The 18,759-nt window shown below is 45.6% G+C and overlaps 1 protein-coding gene across 4 annotated transcripts; it reads right to left on the reverse strand.

Moving 5' to 3' along the window:
- Nucleotides 1–598: 598 nt before the first annotated feature.
- LOC123128203 (E3 ubiquitin-protein ligase makorin) lies at nt 599–4,725 on the reverse strand. Of its 4 annotated transcripts, none has more exons than XR_006462971.1 (8): nt 4,500–4,725; nt 3,484–3,571; nt 2,599–3,377; nt 2,281–2,350; nt 1,506–1,603; nt 1,345–1,378; nt 1,101–1,191; nt 599–1,007 (listed from the first exon to the last, which is right to left on the reverse strand). XR_006462971.1 is itself a non-coding variant. In XM_044548141.1 (7 exons), the coding sequence occupies exons 1-6, from the start codon at nt 4,508–4,510 to the stop codon at nt 1,345–1,347; spliced, it is 1,080 nt and encodes a 359-aa protein (XP_044404076.1). In that variant the 5' UTR covers nt 4,511–4,725; the 3' UTR covers nt 599–1,191. The 4 variants fall into 4 exon arrangements, 2 of the variants coding, with proteins under 2 accessions (XP_044404076.1, XP_044404077.1); XR_006462972.1 differs by having other exon boundaries at nt 1,312–1,378; XM_044548141.1 differs by having other exon boundaries at nt 599–1,191.
- Nucleotides 4,726–18,759: the final 14,034 nt, after the last annotated feature.

Consider the following 18,759-nt stretch of genomic DNA (forward strand, 5'->3'; position numbering starts at 1 on the left):
CGGTGCCGCGTAATCGGTCTCTCGTGTGTTTGTGTGTGTTGTGTTAATCTTTTCTTCATTGTTTGCATTTCAGTTCTTGTTTTCTTTGCTCGACTTGCCCCCATCTGCCTATGTTCATAGGCAACGAACCTGAAGACAGTGACCTGTTACCAGTAGTACCATCTAGGACCAGGAGCCTAGGAGTTCCTCATCTTATTGCTCCCCTCAATGTTCTGTTGCTCGTTTATTTCCGCGCTTATAAATTTGTCTCCGCGAGAATCAAGCTGGGCTGTCTAGCTGCTACGAACCTGAATCAAGCACATTCTTCCGCACGATCGATCGATTGCACACGTAGAAAGATACATAGTCCGGTTACAGCCTTGGCATGGAAGAAGGTAGGTGGTGAGATACAGACGAAAGCGGTACGTGTGAGTTACAAGACGCTTTCAGTGTTTTCCCTGTTAGATTTAGACAATTCACATTGATTGATTTCCTCCCAGTAAACTCGCCCACACAAGGCAGCAACGGGGAAATGAAGCTACGGTCTAACTACTTGATATCTCGAACAACTTACAATGAAAATTAGGAACGAGGAAATGAACTGAGAAGGACAACGAAGTTCAGGTCAAATTCGTTTTGCACAATTCGTGTAAATATCTAGATGGGACCTGCACTGCAAGTACCACCGAGACCTTGCAGGTTTCAACCCGCGGGCCAAAGCATAAATTCACGTATGGAAGGATCTGCGTTGCACTGTTCTACCTGTATAGCCTGAACAAATTATTTACTCCATGGACGAGAAACGGACAGGATGTACCACTACGAGTATATACAGTGCCTTTCGTACACGGGCAAGGTAACGACGTGAAGTTCTCATGTTCGACAGGAGAACTCCTAGCCCAAAGACAACACAATGATTGTTCATGACAAGGAACCCGTGATGATCTGAGGCATGACATCTCCGCTGTCGTTAGGTTTACAGTTGTCTTGTAACTTTTTTGGAGATTTACGGCGGCAAACTGAAGTTTCTGCATTCAGCAGTGAAGAGTAAGAACCACGAAAGTCTTGAGAAGACATGATCCAACGGTCAGGAACCCTCTGCTTTTACAGCAGCTGACTACCTGTGGATTATAAGTTGGCAGCAACCACCAGCGGGAGAGAAAGTTATGGCTCCCTAAGTAAGTACGTACTTCTCTTCTCAACTGCTTCCTTCTGGATGTTTTGAATTGTTCAGCGCAAAACAAAATTCAGAAGTGCATGGTCAGATGATTGCAACCTCAGCTTAGTTATGGAAGAACGGTATTGGAAGAACTGCATCCAACCAAAACAGACCTTAATTTGAGATGCATGGTTTCATGTCTTTACCTATAGATGTAACCGGCTGAGCAAGTACGCCAATCTACATGTTGGAACAGAATTTTCCATCGGATATGCAAGCACAGGTTATACATATCAGAATTTTCCATCAGAAAGCAAGCAGAGGTTATACATTATATTAGAGAAGACCACCAATAGAGAGTACCAACCCAATATTTCTTGCATGCTCTATACTTCCATTGTCGGCATGAAAATGAAGCACAGCCACCGTTGCCGGCTCCTCCAAGCGCCCATCGGTGTAGGCATGCTGGAGAACATACAGTACTGCACGAGTCAAACCGAAGAAGCAAAGAGCGTAGGAAAACAGACAATTGACTAATATAGAAAGGAAGGAGAAGAGAACCACTATGTATGTTACTCCCTCCGATCCAAATTAATTGACGCGGCCTCTATACAATGTCCTGCGTCAATTAATTCGGATCCAAATTAATTGACGCGGCCTCTATACAATGTCCTGCGTCAATTAATTCGGATCGGAGGGAGTATTATTTTGCACAGTTCATTACATGAGTCAAATTACAATGGTTATATTCCGAGGCCATCTGACAGTCACTATTTTACAAAGCATGGCTTTGATGAACACACCATTTAGCTTATCTTCTCAACGTTCCACGTCACCTAAGCTAGCACTGATTGCAGAACACTTAATATTGCCGGTCTTATGTAGAGTAGAGGCGCTAGTTCAAAGTTCAAACTATGGTAAATTATTTGCACAACTTATCATCAGCAGTTATGAAGTTACTGCCATTAGAATTTTAGTTAGGCTTCATTCGGAACTGCTGCTGCACATTAAGTATGAGAAGGTAACAACGGGCAAAATATCACTCTGGGGCACTAGTCAAGTTTCAGTTGATAATTCACACATTATATAAGATGTATACGGGATGATAGATTTAAATCGGAAACAAGATAGCATATGTATACCTTGTAGAAACATCGACCACCAAAGGGGCAAGTGTCCCTTCCAAAGTCAAAGTACCTACAATCAATTGACCTGCAATAACATATTTGTGGCTTAGACAAATGTAACATGAATCGACATCTACTCTGAAGAACATACAAATGAAATTTTCTCTGAGGTACTATTAACTTAAAGATTATATAGTGAGATGCATGCTACCATTCGATCTGTTGTTACTAACTTAAGAATTTCCTTATTTCCATCTCAAAAAGTAAAAATCCATACTGACCACATAAGGACGGGCATCATGGTAAGACTAAATGAAGAAAAAGGAATCTTACTTGAGCTTGGCCTTGTAACCGTCAATTATATCCTGTTTTTCCTCCTTCGAGGAGTACCATGTAGCACTAGGAATGACGTAGTACGAGACTTTGCGGCATATTGGACAAGCCTTGACTGTAGAGTCGATATCCATAGAAGATGTAAGAGAGCTGCTGCGCCACTTCCTAATGCATGTGATACAGAAGGCATGGTCACATTCAGGTAGAAGCCCAAACCTCTTTTCCGCTGCTGTGGGCTTTGAAAGCACACGGTCCAAACACACACTACATTCCATCTCTTCACTTTTTTTCAAGGTCTCAAGACGTTTGTTGTTTCTCTTGCAGAGCTTGATATGAGCCCCACCTTCGCTGGGCCGGTAGGGATGCAAGCACTGTTTTCCACAGGTTGTGCATGGATCCCCATGCATCTGAGGGCACTCTTTCCCATAGGGACAAGTTCCAGCTGCGGCAAAAGAGCATATGGGCAGATGAGCAAGTGGGTGGAGCGCTTGGTTTTGTGCAGTTAGCGCTGATGACAAGCTGTTCCCATCCTCTGGAATGCAATCTTCATCATCAAATCTCCAGGTAGACTGATGCACAGAGCATACCGATAAACTTTTGTGTGTCTGGTTGCTCACATCTATTTCCCCCTCACAAAGAGGACACCATGACAGATAAGAGTTGGATGGTGCAAGTGCTGCAGTAGTTGATGGTTGGGTGTATTCAGAAGAAACTTCAACATGTTCATATCTGCAACGGCTGCCATAAGAGCACACACCGTTCTGGTAAAATGTGCAGACCTGCGTGAATAAGCATTACGGTGATGAACACTAGACTGTTATGAATGTGCAGGCTATGAATGCAAATTGACCAGAAGATTACTAAATATGTAAGTTAATATGTTACATCATTTGGTTGATCATTCCAGTCATGGGAGAATTGGCAGTAGTCTCCTTTAAAGCAAGCACCATTCACAAAGAACTTGCAAATGGACCTGATGGACATAGAAAGCAACAAACAAATCTGTAAGTGATTCCACCGATATTAAAAGATTCTCATCTAAGTAGAAAAAAAATCAACAAATTAGAAAGGGAACTGCGAAAATGCTAGTTGAAAGCTACACTTTCATAAGCCGCGCAGTGCTGATACGCGACTCCTAAGCCAAATAAGAACATATCACTATACTAGGAATCATGGTGATCAGTTCCTCGCGGATCATCATCCAGACAAGTGTCGCTCGCAGCCTCATGTATTCAGAACTTGCATTTGTCGTCTATTTTTTCGCTAATACATCATTGTTACCTTGTAATTTTGCTCTCACTTACTTATAAGGAATTCAGATATTAATTGCCAACACCATCATTCCCTTCTGTCAATTGTACGTACCGTGACCACTGTCCTATTTCTACAGAAGTCACCATCCCCTTCATTTTCGCCAACTGAATTGCAACCAGGTGTTAAATTGTAGGCGTGGTACCATTGCATTTGTACCAGCCCCTGATCGGCAATAAAAACCTGGGCGGCTCGATAGAAAACCCAATCAACACATAGTGATTCACAGTATACCACAACCACAGCCACAACCATACGAGATTAGCGATGACCCCTCGGAGTTCAAATCGGCCACATCAGCGGCCAGAGGCTTACTGAAATCTGAAATTGCATGCTCTGTCACGCCAGCGCCAGCTCGATTACCTCAGATCACACCCCCAAAAAAAAAGCAGCAACCTCACTCAAATCATAGTCTCCTCCAGGCCGCGCGCACCACGAAGGTAGCACAGTAAGCTAAATCCAACCCAAAACCGCTACGCTCGTTACAGGCACCGATTCCACCTCCAAGCTCAACGACGCCGTCTAAACCAGCTCGAATCATCGGCCGCGGGGCCCCGGAGCGAGCTAGGGGAGCGGAGAAATCGCGGTACCTGTTCGACATGGCCGCCTGGCCGGGCCACGCCCGACGGAATCGAGCCGAGCCGCGCTGCCGAGCCGTGCGGAGTCCGCCCGCCGGGGGGCTGTGGCGCCCGCCGTACGCCTAGGGTTTGCCCGCTGACGCGCCGCGCTTCGCTCCCTTGCGTCCCCTTCGCGCTTCCGCAGCTCCGCTTTGCTTTGGGTGGTGGTGCCGCTGCGGCCCAGCGGGGGATGTTTTTTCTTTTCCTATAAACGGGAGGGAGAGAGGGACGGGCGGGGCGGGCGGTGCCGGTTCTACCCCTGGAGCGTGGCGGGGAAGGGGGCCGACGGTTGGGGGCAGGACGGTCAAAAGCAAGGACGCGGGGAAGCGAGGAGGGCGTGGCGCTACGCTCCCGCCGGATTGCGTGGGCAACCGCTTTTTTCCCGGAGGCAGCGGCGAACGTGACGTCGTGGGCTGCCCGCGATAAGGAAGCGTGATTATTATAGTGGGATGGAAGGTAACGCGCGCCGTTCTCTCTTTGGTGTTTTATCTACTATCTACTATTCCCTATAAAAGCATGAGAAGGCGGAGAACCAAATCATTTTATCCATCGAAACTTGCAATCCGATGGTCTACATCCCTCCAGCCTACTAAACGTGTTTTATGCTTTAATTACTCACCATGCCATCGTTAATGAAATTGGCCACTTACGAAACGTAATCCCCTCGCTAATGAAACGACTTAAGCCCCACGCTCGCGAAACAGACTCCCCGCCACGCTCGGGAACTGCTCGCCCCCACGCTCGAGCCCACCACGCTCGGGAACCGTTGCGCCCCTGCCTCCCCATTCTCACCGTCGGTCGCCCCACCCCGCCCGCACCGGTCGCCTCCCGCCGCTCAGCGCCGCCGGTCGACAGGCTCCGCACCCGCCGCTAGCCCCCGCACCCGCCGCTAGCCCCCGCCCCGCCCGCACCAGCCGCCTCCCGCTGCTCAGCGCCGCTACTCGAGGATGCTTTGCCGGCTTCCCGTAGTTGCCATCGGCATCAAGCTTGAAGGGAACGAGCTCCTCTTGGCTCCCATCTGCCTCGCCTTCGCCACCACGGTCCTCCGCTCCGCTCGCCCTCCGTCGCCGGCCGCCGATCCTCTCCTCGGACGCCGCCCCGCCGTTCCTCTTCTGCTTCCCCGCGAGTGTGAGCAGCCCCCCGCTGGTTCTCCTCTTCTGCCCCAAGAAGGCGGGAGAGCGTGAGCATCCCGCCGGCCTTCATCTGCTGCCCCATAGAAGGACGTGAGTGCGGGGTGGCGGCGTCCTTTGAAATCCTTTAATTGGGTTACTGAGATTTAGTATTTCTGATCTTCTTCAGTCTTTCGAATAATCGATTGCTGAGATCTTGATCTTGATGTTGCATTTTTCTTGTTTTATTTAAGATTGGTTTTAGATGCAGAGTTGGGTTCATTTTGGATGTGAATGTTGGTTTTTAGATTACTCAATCAATGGTTCATTGCAGAATGGTTTTGGTTGTTGGTGCAGGGAAGCTTTGCAACAATGTTAGACCCCCATTCAAGGTCATGTTCATCCCGGAAGAGCGGAGGCAGATTGTGTTATTTGCACAAGGTATACACAGTATACGTCTCTAACATCATGTCAGTTGATTAAACAAGAGAAGAACTTCTGTTGTTTTGTGAAAGTACGGTCGTATGTCTTATAACATTGTCTTCCGCTATAATCCTTGGTGCAGAATGCCAATTTTATGCCATCGAGATCATCAACCTTCTGATGGATCTGAGAAAGACACCACCTATTGCTTGTCTGAACTTGTGTTGTTCATTGTTTGCAGGTTTCCCAATCTCTCCTGAAGCTTATCCTTTTTGATAGAATCGATCAATTAGCCCATCTCAAGGTCTTCCCAGATATGCGGCCTTGTTGGAACAAATGAAGTTGGAAAATCCACATCACTTAAAGTCTTAGTTGGCAAGCTGAAACCTCATGTGGGATGATTCAAATTATATCTTCTAAAAAAGATATTCCCTATATTGTGACCTGCTCAAGATAGTCTTATTTAGCTTTGCACTATTTTTCGTGCAGAATCCGGCAAGAGATCATTACATACTTCTAGGGTTTTGAGCTTCAGAATTATTTTACATGTATATTGGAGGACCTGAAGGTAATGCACCGCTACCTTACATACTTCTTTGGACAATTTTCTAATTTGGCAGGTTTAATTCAAGACTAAAATGTTCTAATTTTCTAATTTGGACAATGTATGTGCCCCTTAGAAGACGACTTTATAAAATTCATATGCAGTACTATTTTTTGTGTGTGATGCATAGCCAGGACAACCTAACTATCTGATCTTTGGGATGCTACTTTTGTGCACACAGGCAACAAAAACCGGTAGCAACGACAATGTTTGCTATGTAGATCAATACCTGCTACATATGCATTGTTTCCTGTTATTATCAATTCCTCCTACACCTACATTGGAACCTATGATGCATTGCGAGACCTGGATCAGCTTCAATTTTGACTCTTTTTTTGTTTCAGAGCTGTTTAATCCAGCAATGAAACGCAGGTCATCGCCCATTCTACTCACAGCATCGGCACAAACTGCCGCTGTTGACCATCATTATTCGGTCGTAATCCCGGCGTCCTCCTCCTGTTGTGCCCTTGGCTTATTGCCTCGAGGTGCCACCCAAATGCGCGTGGCTGCAAAAGTGTTTCATCATGGTCAGGCACAGGTAGATGACAACAAGCTGCAGAACAATGAGTAGCTCGACAGAGGAGTACCGACGCAACGCTCGCCATAGGGAATTGGGAAGGTACAGAGTTGGGTACATAATCTTCCTCGGTCGTCACTTTTTTTTAAACTATCTTCGCCATAGAATGATTCTTGATGGCACTACCTCTCATTTATGTTTCCTTTTCAGCATAATCATATCCCTTTGTGTTGTATATTCTTTTCTCCAATGAGGGTCTGTTGCATGACCAATTCATTTCGACCTTCTATCTGATTGCCAGTCTGGTGACGACTTTCTGATAATTTGTATGTCTTTTGGACTGGTTATTAGTTTCTGAAATTAAGATACTGTGATTTGGGAGGAATACATGTGTATGGACTGTTGTTACATTGCAGGAGAGTGAATTATGATCATTTTCCCATTGTGTATACTCTGTTCTATGTAATCAGATTTTCCTTTAGCCTCTTAAAGATATTTCTCCACTTCTTTCTCATTGGTTTGTTTGCAGCCTGATTATATGTTGTATGTGCTCTCCCATTAATGTCTCAGGCCTATTAATCCATATATTAATTGTTCCTGAATTTCTGCAGGCTCCCCTGATCACTATATTTATTGGGAAGCTTGGTACAAGACAATCTTAGTTTGGGCTATGATGCAACAATAGGTATGTGCTTTTTAACCGTGTTTTGGGTGTTCATTTTTAAGTGCAGTACAAATGTCATGTTTCATATTTCTCCAACAGCGTAATAATCTTTAGAGGTTCGGTAGTTAACTCTTGCATATAGGTACTCTCATATACATGTTTCTATCCTTTTACCTATTTTTGTTTGCCATTTGTTTACGCGGGCGCTTGCTAATTTTACAAGTTATCTATTGTATATTGCCATGATGCTTTTGATGCCAAAATCATGTTTTTTGCTGCTCATGTTGGCACTGTCCTCCCCATTCTCCAGGTAAAGTTTTAGGTCTAAGCTCCGATGTTCTATACAAATGGCAGATTTCAAAAATAATGAAGTATGATGTGCATGTTTCATGGATTATAACAACATCTTGGTTCTTTATTTTAGGTTCAAGCTGAGTGAACAGTATTTGTGATCCAAGTGACTGGTTTTAGCTTGTCAACTTGACATATGTATGCATGAATCCCAATTTTCACATCCTTTGATTCTTTGGGTCATTTTAGAACCTCCGATGTGTTTTTATTTGCAGCACACAGCGTCGACGATGCTCTAGGACTAACAGAAAAACACTTTTGCGTTGCACAAGGTATTTTATCTCTGAAGCTAAAAATAAAGAACCAAGATGTTGTTGTTGCCTTCATCCTCCGTAACATTCGTACAACAACAAGCACGACAACCTAACTTGCCTCTCTTTGTTTGTACTCCCTCCATCCAGAATACTTGTCGGAGAAATGGATGTATCTAGAACTATTTTAGTTTTAGATACATCCATTTTTATCAATTCTAGGACAAGTATTTTCGGACGGAGGAGCTCTCTCCAAAAAAGATAAAATTACAAAATCTGCTCAAACAGTGCACTTACATTTTGACTAATTTTCAGTGAATTTGTTTTTTTGTAGAGAGCTCCTTGAATGTTATTTGAGCACCAAATTTTGCAAGCGCCCATAACATTTGTTGATAATCATTCACACAAAGTTTCAGAATTTTTTGAAATGTTTTGGTACGTTTTCTTACGTGGGTGCACCGAGCCTGGGTGTAGAAAAACTACTCTCTATTTCATAGTGACATGCCAAACTGTAATTGTTGGAGATGCTACAGGCACTCCAGGTCCAACAACCCACATCGTATCTGAAATTGAATATTAAAAGTGGTTAACTTATGGCCTTGCTATTTGGAATCTTGAACAACTTCATTTGTTGCCGACTATAGAAATATACAATCTACTGATTTAGCTACATTTGCAGATCTTATGTTATTACGGCTAACATTCTTTTGATAAATAGGTTTTGATTGCCAAAGCTGGACTTGACTGAGCAGATACATTGACGATGTTCATCAAGGGGTTGTTGGATATCTTGACCGGTCTGCAGTACTTGGAAGAAAACTTCCTAGGTAACGTTCAGGAGATAAATGATTTTAATGTTACATAGCACACTCCTCTCTGCATGTTCCATGCCAAGTGGAGCAAACCCTGTTTTACTGCTTTTGTGTGACTGTAGTTTGGAACAAGATTCCTTCAGTGGGTTCTACATTTTAAGTTTAATATGAGAAATGCTGTCAAATTATCAATATGCACTTATTATTGTAACTCAATGTGAATCGAGTTCTTTGTGTTTCTTTGTGCTTGTTACTGGGTATTATTTGTTAAGACCACTCTAAGCAGAGAGAATCAAAACAAAGGATGGTAAGCTGAAACTTACTGCATTTGTTTTTGAAAAACTACCATTGTTTCCAGAACACACATAAACTATAGCTTTTTAGTAGCAACATCCATTCTTATTCTCAGATTCTCAAATGCAGTGGTGCATGAAAATAGATTCCTAGCCATAGGGCAAACTATGTTGTGAAGCCCGATAAAACTTGAGAAAATGGGTTAATGATGTGGTCCAAGCAAGCTTAAATAAGAGGTAAAGACGCCCAGATCCCGGGATTACCAAAGTTAGCGTTTACGTGGCATTCTCATGTGACAATGCTCGTGCGACCATGGAGTTAATTGTAAGACGTACTAGAGGTGAGTTCATTATAGCAGCGTCTCAGAGGTATGCAAATATTCCAAACTCTCTGGTTGCTGAAACACTTCTCTCCAGGATGTGGTACGTACGACCTGTGAAGGAGAAAGAATGGCCTGATGTTACCTTTCAATATGATTGTCAGGTACTGGTGGAGATGTGGAACTAATGAAAAGAGAACATATCAGACATTATGGGCCTCCTGTGTGAAATTGAGGAGCCGAGCCAAGCCTTTTGTCCCTTACGGTGTCTTCTATTCTTAGAGGCTGATTTTTGTGTGCAAAGCTGCCCCTGCAGGTTAGTGACCGGAGACCGTGGCATAATGCTGCTCCGGATCAACTTGCTTTTTGATGCAAACTGACAGTAATCATGAGGAAGAGAGCTGAGCTCCTTTGATTGTGAAAAAAGTCCCTTTGATCTTTTGGTGTTAAGAGGATTGTACTTCACAATATTGGTTCAATGCCGTTGATATTTTTATGTGAGATATCTGCTTTCCATTTTAGTGCTCATTCGGGTGTGTTTTGAGTATTTGCAACATGTGATGGAGTGTCGGGATTTTCATAATACACTATCAATGCCTATGCCATTTGCAACTTTACATAAGCATTTGGTTAGCAACCTCATCTAAGAAGTATGTGTTGATCTACTATCCCTTGTTCTTTTCCTCAAATTTTAGTTATGAATTGCTTACACCATAATATTCAAGACCAGATGTAGGATTATGTCTCCATGTACTAAGCATAATGCAAGGCTTTTTTCAATCATAACTAGATTTCTTATTCTCTTTCAACATATAGAATATTCAATAGATTAAATATATTATTGTCTCTATGCAGAAGGAGGACCGCAATGATGTCCCACTTTTGAAAAAAAACAACTTGAGTGACATCACAATATAGTGTATCCATTTAACTCATACTCTCTCCGACCCATAATACAAGATTTTGCAAGCTATTTTTTTATTGCATATAGGTGTGAATCTTATTTGGTCAACGTTCGAGACGTGTGTTGCACGTGCAAGCTTACTAGTAAAGGAAAAAAGACAAAGGTAAAAGATTTCCATTAATTAAGAAGAAGAGGAGAGTTGCGAGTTAATTAAGGGAAAATCGAGTGAAAACTGCCGCAAACCGTTGAGCGGCACATATAATAATGCCCACACACATCATTGCGGAGAAAAGCCTCGTCGATGTAGAATATTGGCGTCATCTTCATCACTTCTTCCCACCCAAGCATCATCGCATCCCTTTCCTTCAAGCGAGTGACTTCGATTTCGCCGCAAACGAGCACTGAACCAATCCACACCGAAGAGGTCGTCGAAGACAAATGAAGCTCCAAACCAAGCACTCTCACCCGCAAGAAAAAAAACCAAGCACTCAACCACCCACGATTGGGACACCACAATTCCGATTTTGATGAAGAGTTGCGAAGGAGAACTATGCAAGATTAGGGTCGCATAAAATCATCGAATAGACCACCTGTTTCCTGTAATCGTCACCACCTAGGTCCAGGCGCCGCAGCTCCGACTTCACCGCAATAAACAACCCGAGACAATCCCGCAGACACGTCAGAGAAGAGCCGACTAGTGCAACCATTGCCGCGACCGCGACATCGCTCACCCCCATAGTCGCTGGCACATAATCCTCGACACCAACACCATCATCTTCCATGGGTCGCTAACGCGAAAACCCGCAACATCCTCACTCATCCACTAACCCCCCCCCCCCCAATCCAGCGACCACTCCAAGAGTGGTGCCCCTAAAAGGAAGCATGACGCAAAGCACCACCATTGTCCCAACCCGACGAGATCTAAAGTTTTCCCTAAAGTGGTTCATGCAAAAGGTGAGCACCACACCTCAATGATGTATCCAAGAAGAAAGTGGTCCCCGGAGGCATCGATGCCGCCAGCCTCAACTAGGAGCCAAAGGCAAAGATTTCACCTGGTGCATCCTCACTCTCCGTCCGTCCAAGCCATGGGATCGGCCGGGCAACCAAACAGCCCTCCACCAACACCACGCAATGTTCGTCGCCCACGCTGAGCATTTGCCAAGGCTCCTCCCTGTCCGTCAATAACATCTTGTCCAGATATGACTCCCTGGCACACTACCTCTAGATCCACGCCACGCGTAGTGACACCCTCCACGACCACCTATCGAACCCGAACCACCTCGGACTATCGGCCACCATGCCCAGCAGCCATAGCCAGCTCGCACGTAGAATTCGGGTGGTTCCCGATAAGAACCCTAGAGGCACTCTGGGTCTATCTTAGGGGTGCAATAGTGCAGGTTCACCGGGTGTCTATCTGAGGGGTCCCGGGATGCAGGCTCGCTGGAGAATCCGGGTGTTTCACTGCCTTTAGAGGGATGACCGGTGCAGGGGCAAGCCCAGTGGTGGGAGAAGGGCAAGGCCAACGTAGGAGCATGTAACGCCCTCGATGCGGCTATATCTCCTACATGTCGAAGCACGACTTAGAGGCATAACCGCATTGAAAGCAATGTCACAAGTAAGGTAATCTTGACAACAACCCATGTAAATAGATAAAAGGGGAAAGGATACATAGTTGGCTTACACTCGCCACGTCACACAAATACATGAATAACATTACAATCATCCAATACACTCATGGTCCGACTACGGTACCAAAATAAAGATCAACCCCCATATGCGACACGGTCCCCGATCGCCCCAATTGGGCACCACTACTGATCATCTGGGAAAGACACATAGTAACGGCGAGAGTCTTCATCGAACTCCCACTTGAGCTCAAGCACATCGTCTGGAACGGTATCATCGGTCCCTGCAACTGGTTTTGGAAGTAATCTATGAGTCACGGGGACTCAGCAATCTCGCGCCCTCGTGATCAAGACTATTTAAGCTTATAGGTAAAGGCAAGGTAATATGTGGAGCTGCAGCAAGCGACTAGCATATATGGTGGCTAACCTGTTCGCAAAAGAGAGCGAGAAGAGAAGGCAAAAGCACGGTCGAACAACTATGATCAAGAAGTGATCCTAGAACAACCTACGTCAAACATTACTCCAACACCATGTTCACTTCCCGGACTACGCCGAGAAGAGACCATCACAGTTACACACGCGGTTGATTCATTTTAATTAAGTTAAGTTTCATGTTATCTACAACCGGACATTAACAAATTCCCATCTGCCCATAACCGCGGGCATGGCTTTCGAAAGTTCAAATCCCTGTAGGGGAGTCCCAACTTAGCCCATCACAAGCTCTCACGGTCAACGAAGGATATTCCTTCTCCCGAGATATTCCGATCAGGCTCGGCATCCCGGTTACAAGACATCCTTGACAATGGTAAAACAAGTCCAGCAACACCGCCTGAATGTGCCGACAAATCCCGATAGGAGCTGCACATATCTCGTTCTCAGGGCACACTCAGATGATCCAGACGTTGGGTAGGCCAGCCCAGAGTTGCCCCTGGTAGCCCCGGACATCGCTCAGTTGGACCAACACTTAGAGAAGCACTGGCCCGGGGGGGTTAAAAAAAGATGACCCTTGAGTCCGCGAAACCCAAGGGAAAAAGGCTAGGTGGCGAATGGTAAAACAAATGTTGGGCATTGCTGGAAGAGTTTTATTCAAGGCGAACTGTCAAGGGGTTCCCATTATAACCCAACCGCGTAAGGAACGCAAAATCCGGGAACATAACACCGATATGACGGAAACTAGGGCGGCAAGAGTGGAACAAAACACTAGGCATAAGGTCGAGCCTTCCACCCTTTACCAAGTATATAGGTGCATTAAGATAATAAGATAATATAGTGATATCCCAACAATAAACAATGTTCGAACAAGGAACGATCTCCAATCTTCACCTGCAACTAGCAACGCTATAAGAGGGGCTGAGCAAAGCGGTAACATAGCCAATCAACGGTTTGCTAGGACATGGTGGGTTAGAGGTTTGACATGGCAATTTGGGAGGCATGATAAGCAAGTGGTAGGCATCGTAGCATAGGCATAGCAAAAGAGCGAGCATCTAGCAAGCAAAGATAGAAGTGATTTCGAGGGTATGATCATCTTGCTTGCAAAGTTGTCAGAGTTGACTTGATCCTCGTAAGCGAACTCAACGGGCTCCTCGTTCACGAACTCGTCTCCCGGCTCTACCCAAACAAGAACAATAAGCAAACGGAACACAGTCAACCACGTGCAAAGTTCAAACAATATGATGCAAACATGGTATGCTATGCGGGACATGATATGGCATGCATATGCAAGATTTGACAAGGAATGATTGAACCTGGCCTCAACTTGGAAATCCAAGAGTGCCACTGGAAAGGTGAGGTGATTTCGGTGGAAAGGTGAGGTGATTTCGGTTGAAATCGAGGGTATGGTCATCTTGCCTACAAAGTTCTCAAAGTTGCCTTGATCCACGTAAGCGTACTCAACGGTCTCCTCATTCACGTACTCGTCTCCTGGCTCTACCCAAAGCAAGACAACAAGCAAAAGGAATACAATCAACCACGTGCAATGCTCAAGCAACATGATGCAAACATGGTATGATATGCGGGATGCGATATGTGATGCATATGCATGATTTATAAATGAATGATTGAACCTGGCCTCAACTTGGAAATCCAAGAGTGCCACTGGAAAGAGGAGTTGATTTCGGTCGAAATCAATATAAAGATCACCGGAATCAGATGCACGGTTTGGAAATGGCAAGCAAAACAAATATGGCACCGGTCTGCAATAAACAGCAAGTAGCCTCCTAAATGCATCAGGATAAATAAGCTACTGCACTCAAACATGGCAACAAAATATATGGCAGGGATTCACTTATGATGCTTGACAAAAGATGAACACTGAGCTACGGCTAATTCACTCAATAGCAGGTTCAAACAAGCATGACAAAAGTGCAAAAGATAACAGGTTTCAGACTTGGTGAAATTAACAGCATGTCAGGAATTTAACCTCAGGAAGCAATGTTTAGAGCATGAAAACTATATGCTACAGGAACTTAACATGGCAAAGCAAGTCATGGCATTAAGCTACTCAAAGCACTTAACATAAGTCCCTTAGTGACCTTGAGCCAAAAGGGATCATAAAATACAATTGCAAGCATGTGAACATGGCAAAAACATAAACAGATTCCAGACTTAGTGAAAAACTGAAGCATGCAAATCAGTTAACGAGTAGGCATGTTTACAAGCTCGATGCACTCACTACAGAGCATGGCATGACCAACTAAGCATACACCCATCAAGAAGACATGGCATAGAAGCTAAACATGGCAAGAACAACAACATAGCATGCACGGATCAATAGCAACATCCTCGGCAAAATCGCTAATCATGTCAACAATCTGCCAGGATCACTTTATAGCAAAAGTAGAGCTCGATTGACTCAAGCTAGGGTGCTCCATAATTGCAAACAAAGACATGGATGGATAGAGCACCACAATGTTAACAAATCATCCTTACTAATCATCCTCAAAAGAGGCACGGATCACTAGGAAACAACATGAACATATGGCATAACGACAAAATCAGGACAAGGACTTAGTGAAATTCTAAGTCCCTGAAATCAGCATTACCGATTACGCTACTTTGCAAGCTCGTGCTAGTCACCACAAATATTAAAAAAATACATGGTAAGCACCTCTGTAAAGATGATATGTCATATAACAAAACTCATGTAGAGTTCAGGAGCATATCATGCACACATTAAACATGGCAAAAATGACAAAATGCCATTTGATGAAACAGATCTGCCAAATTTCTCACATAGCCCTCTTCCAACAGCATTTCGGGCATCAAGATGAACTCAAACGAAAATTATGCAATGAGATGAAATGATGTACTGGTCGAGACGAACATTTTTATATGCTACACGCGCAAATCAAAGCTACAGATGCAGAGTTATGGCATGTCAAAGTATGCAAGAAAATTAGGGTTTCGGGACAAAAGTCAACCGCGGGATATTTCCAGATCTGAGGTCCGGCCGGAGTTACTGTAGCAGGGCACGGAAAACGAGGTTCACCGGGACCTGTTCGCCGGAATCGTCGCCGGACTTGACGGGGACGAAGGAGACGGCGGCCGGACCTTCGGGGGACGTCGGAGGAGCTCGCGGGGTGCTCGCCGGCGCCGGGCGGCGAGGTTGCCGCGGTGGGGCGGCGAGGTGCGGCCGGCCGGCGATGGTCGGCAGTGACCGCAGTGGAGCGAGCGGCGGCGCGACGGAGGAAGGAGAGGCAAGGAGGCGCACAGGGTCTCGGGCCCGGATGGCGGCGGGGAGGGCCGGCCTCGGGCCAGGCGGGCCGGCGCGGGCGAGGCGGCGAACTGGGGACCCGCCAGGACACGTGGCGCGCCCTGGTTCATCGCGGGCGACGACGACGTTGTCCAGCCGGACCGGACGTGTCCGGCGCGGCGCGGTGGAAGAGGAGCTAGGTTAGGGGTAGAATGATCCGCGAATTTTCGGGGAAGGCCTTTATATAGGGGTAGAGGAGGCTAGGAAGCTCTAAATGGAGTGCGGTTTTCGGCCACGCGATCGTGATCGAACGCTCTAGACGATGGAAGGGTTTTTTGGTGGGTTTTGGTCCAAATTGGAAGGGTTTTGGGCTGCAACACAAACGAGGCCTTCCTGGTCCCTCGGTTAACCGTTGGAGTATCAAACGAAGTCCAAATGGCACGAAACTTGACAGGCGGTCTACCAGTAGTAAACCAAGGCCGCATGACAAGTCTTGGTACAATCTGGAAAAGTTTAACCCCCACACACTAAAAGAGGTATAAAGGGGCATCGGAGGAGATAGGAGCGCCGGAATGCAAAACGGACAACGGGGAAAATGCTCGGATGCATGAGACAAACACGTATGCGAATGCAATGCACATGATGACATGATATGAGATGCATGACAAAGACAACAACACACACGGAGACAAAAACCCGAAACCGAGGAAATAAAATAACTTAGGCCGGAAACAGCAAGAGTTGGAATACATATAAGGTAAATTACATCTGGGGTGTTACAACACTCCACCACTACGAAAGGATCTCGTCCCGAGATCTAGGACTGGAAAAACACCGGGTACTCAGAACGGAGGTGATCCTCGCATTCCCAGGTGGCTTCACGGTCGGAATGGTGTGACCACTTGACTTTGGGGAATTTGATTGACTTATTGCGAGTCTTGCGCTTAGTTTCTTCAAGGATAGCAACGGGGTGCTCACGATAAGAAAGGTCTTCTTGGAGATCAATGTCTTCGAAGTTGATGGTGCGGTCAGGAGTCTTGAAGCACTTGCAGAGCTGAGAGACATGGAACACGTAGTGCACGTTTGCAAAGTTGGAAGGAAGCTCGAGTTGATAGGCGAGATCGCCTCTCTTGCTGATGATCTTGAAAGGACCCACGTATCTAGGGGCAAGCTTGCCTTTGATACCGAAGCGACGAGTACCTTTCATTGGAGAGACGCGAAGGTAAACATGATCTCCGATCTCGAAAGCCAAATCATGATGCTTACTATCATAGTAGCTCTTCTGGCGCGATTGCGCTGCTTTGAGGTTATCACGAATTACTTTGCACATTTCCTCTGCCTCTGTGATCAAGTCATTTCCAAGAAGTTGACGTTTACCAGTCTCTGACCAGTTAAGAGGAGTATGACACTTCTGGCCATAGAGAATTTCAAATGGGGCCTTGTCCGAACTCGCTTGAAAGTTGTTGTTGTAGGAGAACTCGGCATATGGGAGACAATCTTCCCACTTCATACCGAAAGAGATAACACAAGCCCTGAGCATATCTTCGAGAATCTGATTGACACGCTCGACTTGGCCGCTAGTTTGAGGATGAAAAGCTGTGCTGAAACGGATGTTGGTGCCCATGGCCTTCTGAAAAGAATCCCAAAACTTCGAGGTGAAGATGCTGCCACGATCTGAAGAAATCAACTGTGGAATGCCATGCAGAGAGACAATCCGAGAGGTATACAGCTCCGCCAATTGAGCTGCAGTGATAGACTCCTTGATAGGCAGGAAATGAGCCACTTTAGTGAGTTTGTTGATGACAACGAATATAGCATCATTGCCACGCTTGGACTTTGGAAATCCCGTCACGAAGTCCATCTCAATGTGGTCAAACTTACATTCTGGAATGGCAAGAGGTTGGAGGAGACCAGCTGGTCGTTGGTGTTCTGCCTTCACTCTTCTGCAGACATCACATTCATTCACGAACTGAGCAATCTCGCGCTTCATTCGAGTCCACCAATACGCCTGCTTGAGGTCCTGGTACATCTTTGTACTCCCAGGGTGGATGGAGAGGAGTCAATTGTGAGCCTCGTTCATAATGACTTTACGAAGGTCACCTTTAGGCACAACAATGCGATCCTCGAAGAAGAGAGTATCCTTGTCATCAAGGCGATAGCACTTGTACTTGGGTTGACTCTTGGCAATCCCAATCTTCACCTTCTTCACCATAGCATCAAGAAGTTGAGCCTCGCGAATCTGATCTTCCAAAGTAGGAGAGACTTGGAGGTTGGCGAGGAAATCTTGAGGAACAACTTGCAGATTGAGTTTGTGGAAAGCTTCACAAAGCTCGGGTTGGTAAGGCTTGAGAATCAAACTGTTGCAGTAAGCCTTCCTGCTCAATGCGTCAGCAATTACATTGGCCTTGCCTGGAGTATATTCGATGCTCGGATTATACTCTTGAATCATTTCAACCCAACGAGTCTTCCTGAGGTTGAGATTAGGCTGAGTGAAGATGTACTTGAGACTCTTGTGGTCAGTGAAGATGTCCACTTTTCTTCCCAATAAGAGATGTCTCCAAGTCAAAAGAGCATGCACAACTGCCGCCAACTCGAGGTCGTGAGTGGGGTAGTTCTTCTCATTGGGCTTCAACTGGCGAGAAGTATAAGCCACAACTTTCTTCTCTTGC

Source organism: Triticum aestivum, chromosome 6A (assembly GCF_018294505.1).
Source record: "Triticum aestivum cultivar Chinese Spring chromosome 6A, IWGSC CS RefSeq v2.1, whole genome shotgun sequence".
NCBI lineage: Eukaryota > Viridiplantae > Streptophyta > Magnoliopsida > Poales > Poaceae > Triticum > Triticum aestivum.

Coding starts and splice junctions, on each gene's coding strand:
- LOC123128203 (XM_044548141.1), bottom strand. Junction 1,604..2,280: donor GTGGTCGATGTTTCTACAAG/GTATACATATGC, acceptor TATGTTCTCCAG/CATGCCTACACCGATGGGCG. Junction 1,379..1,505: donor GAGCATGCAAGAAATATTGG/GTTGGTACTCTC, acceptor TCCAACATGTAG/ATTGGCGTACTTGCTCAGCC.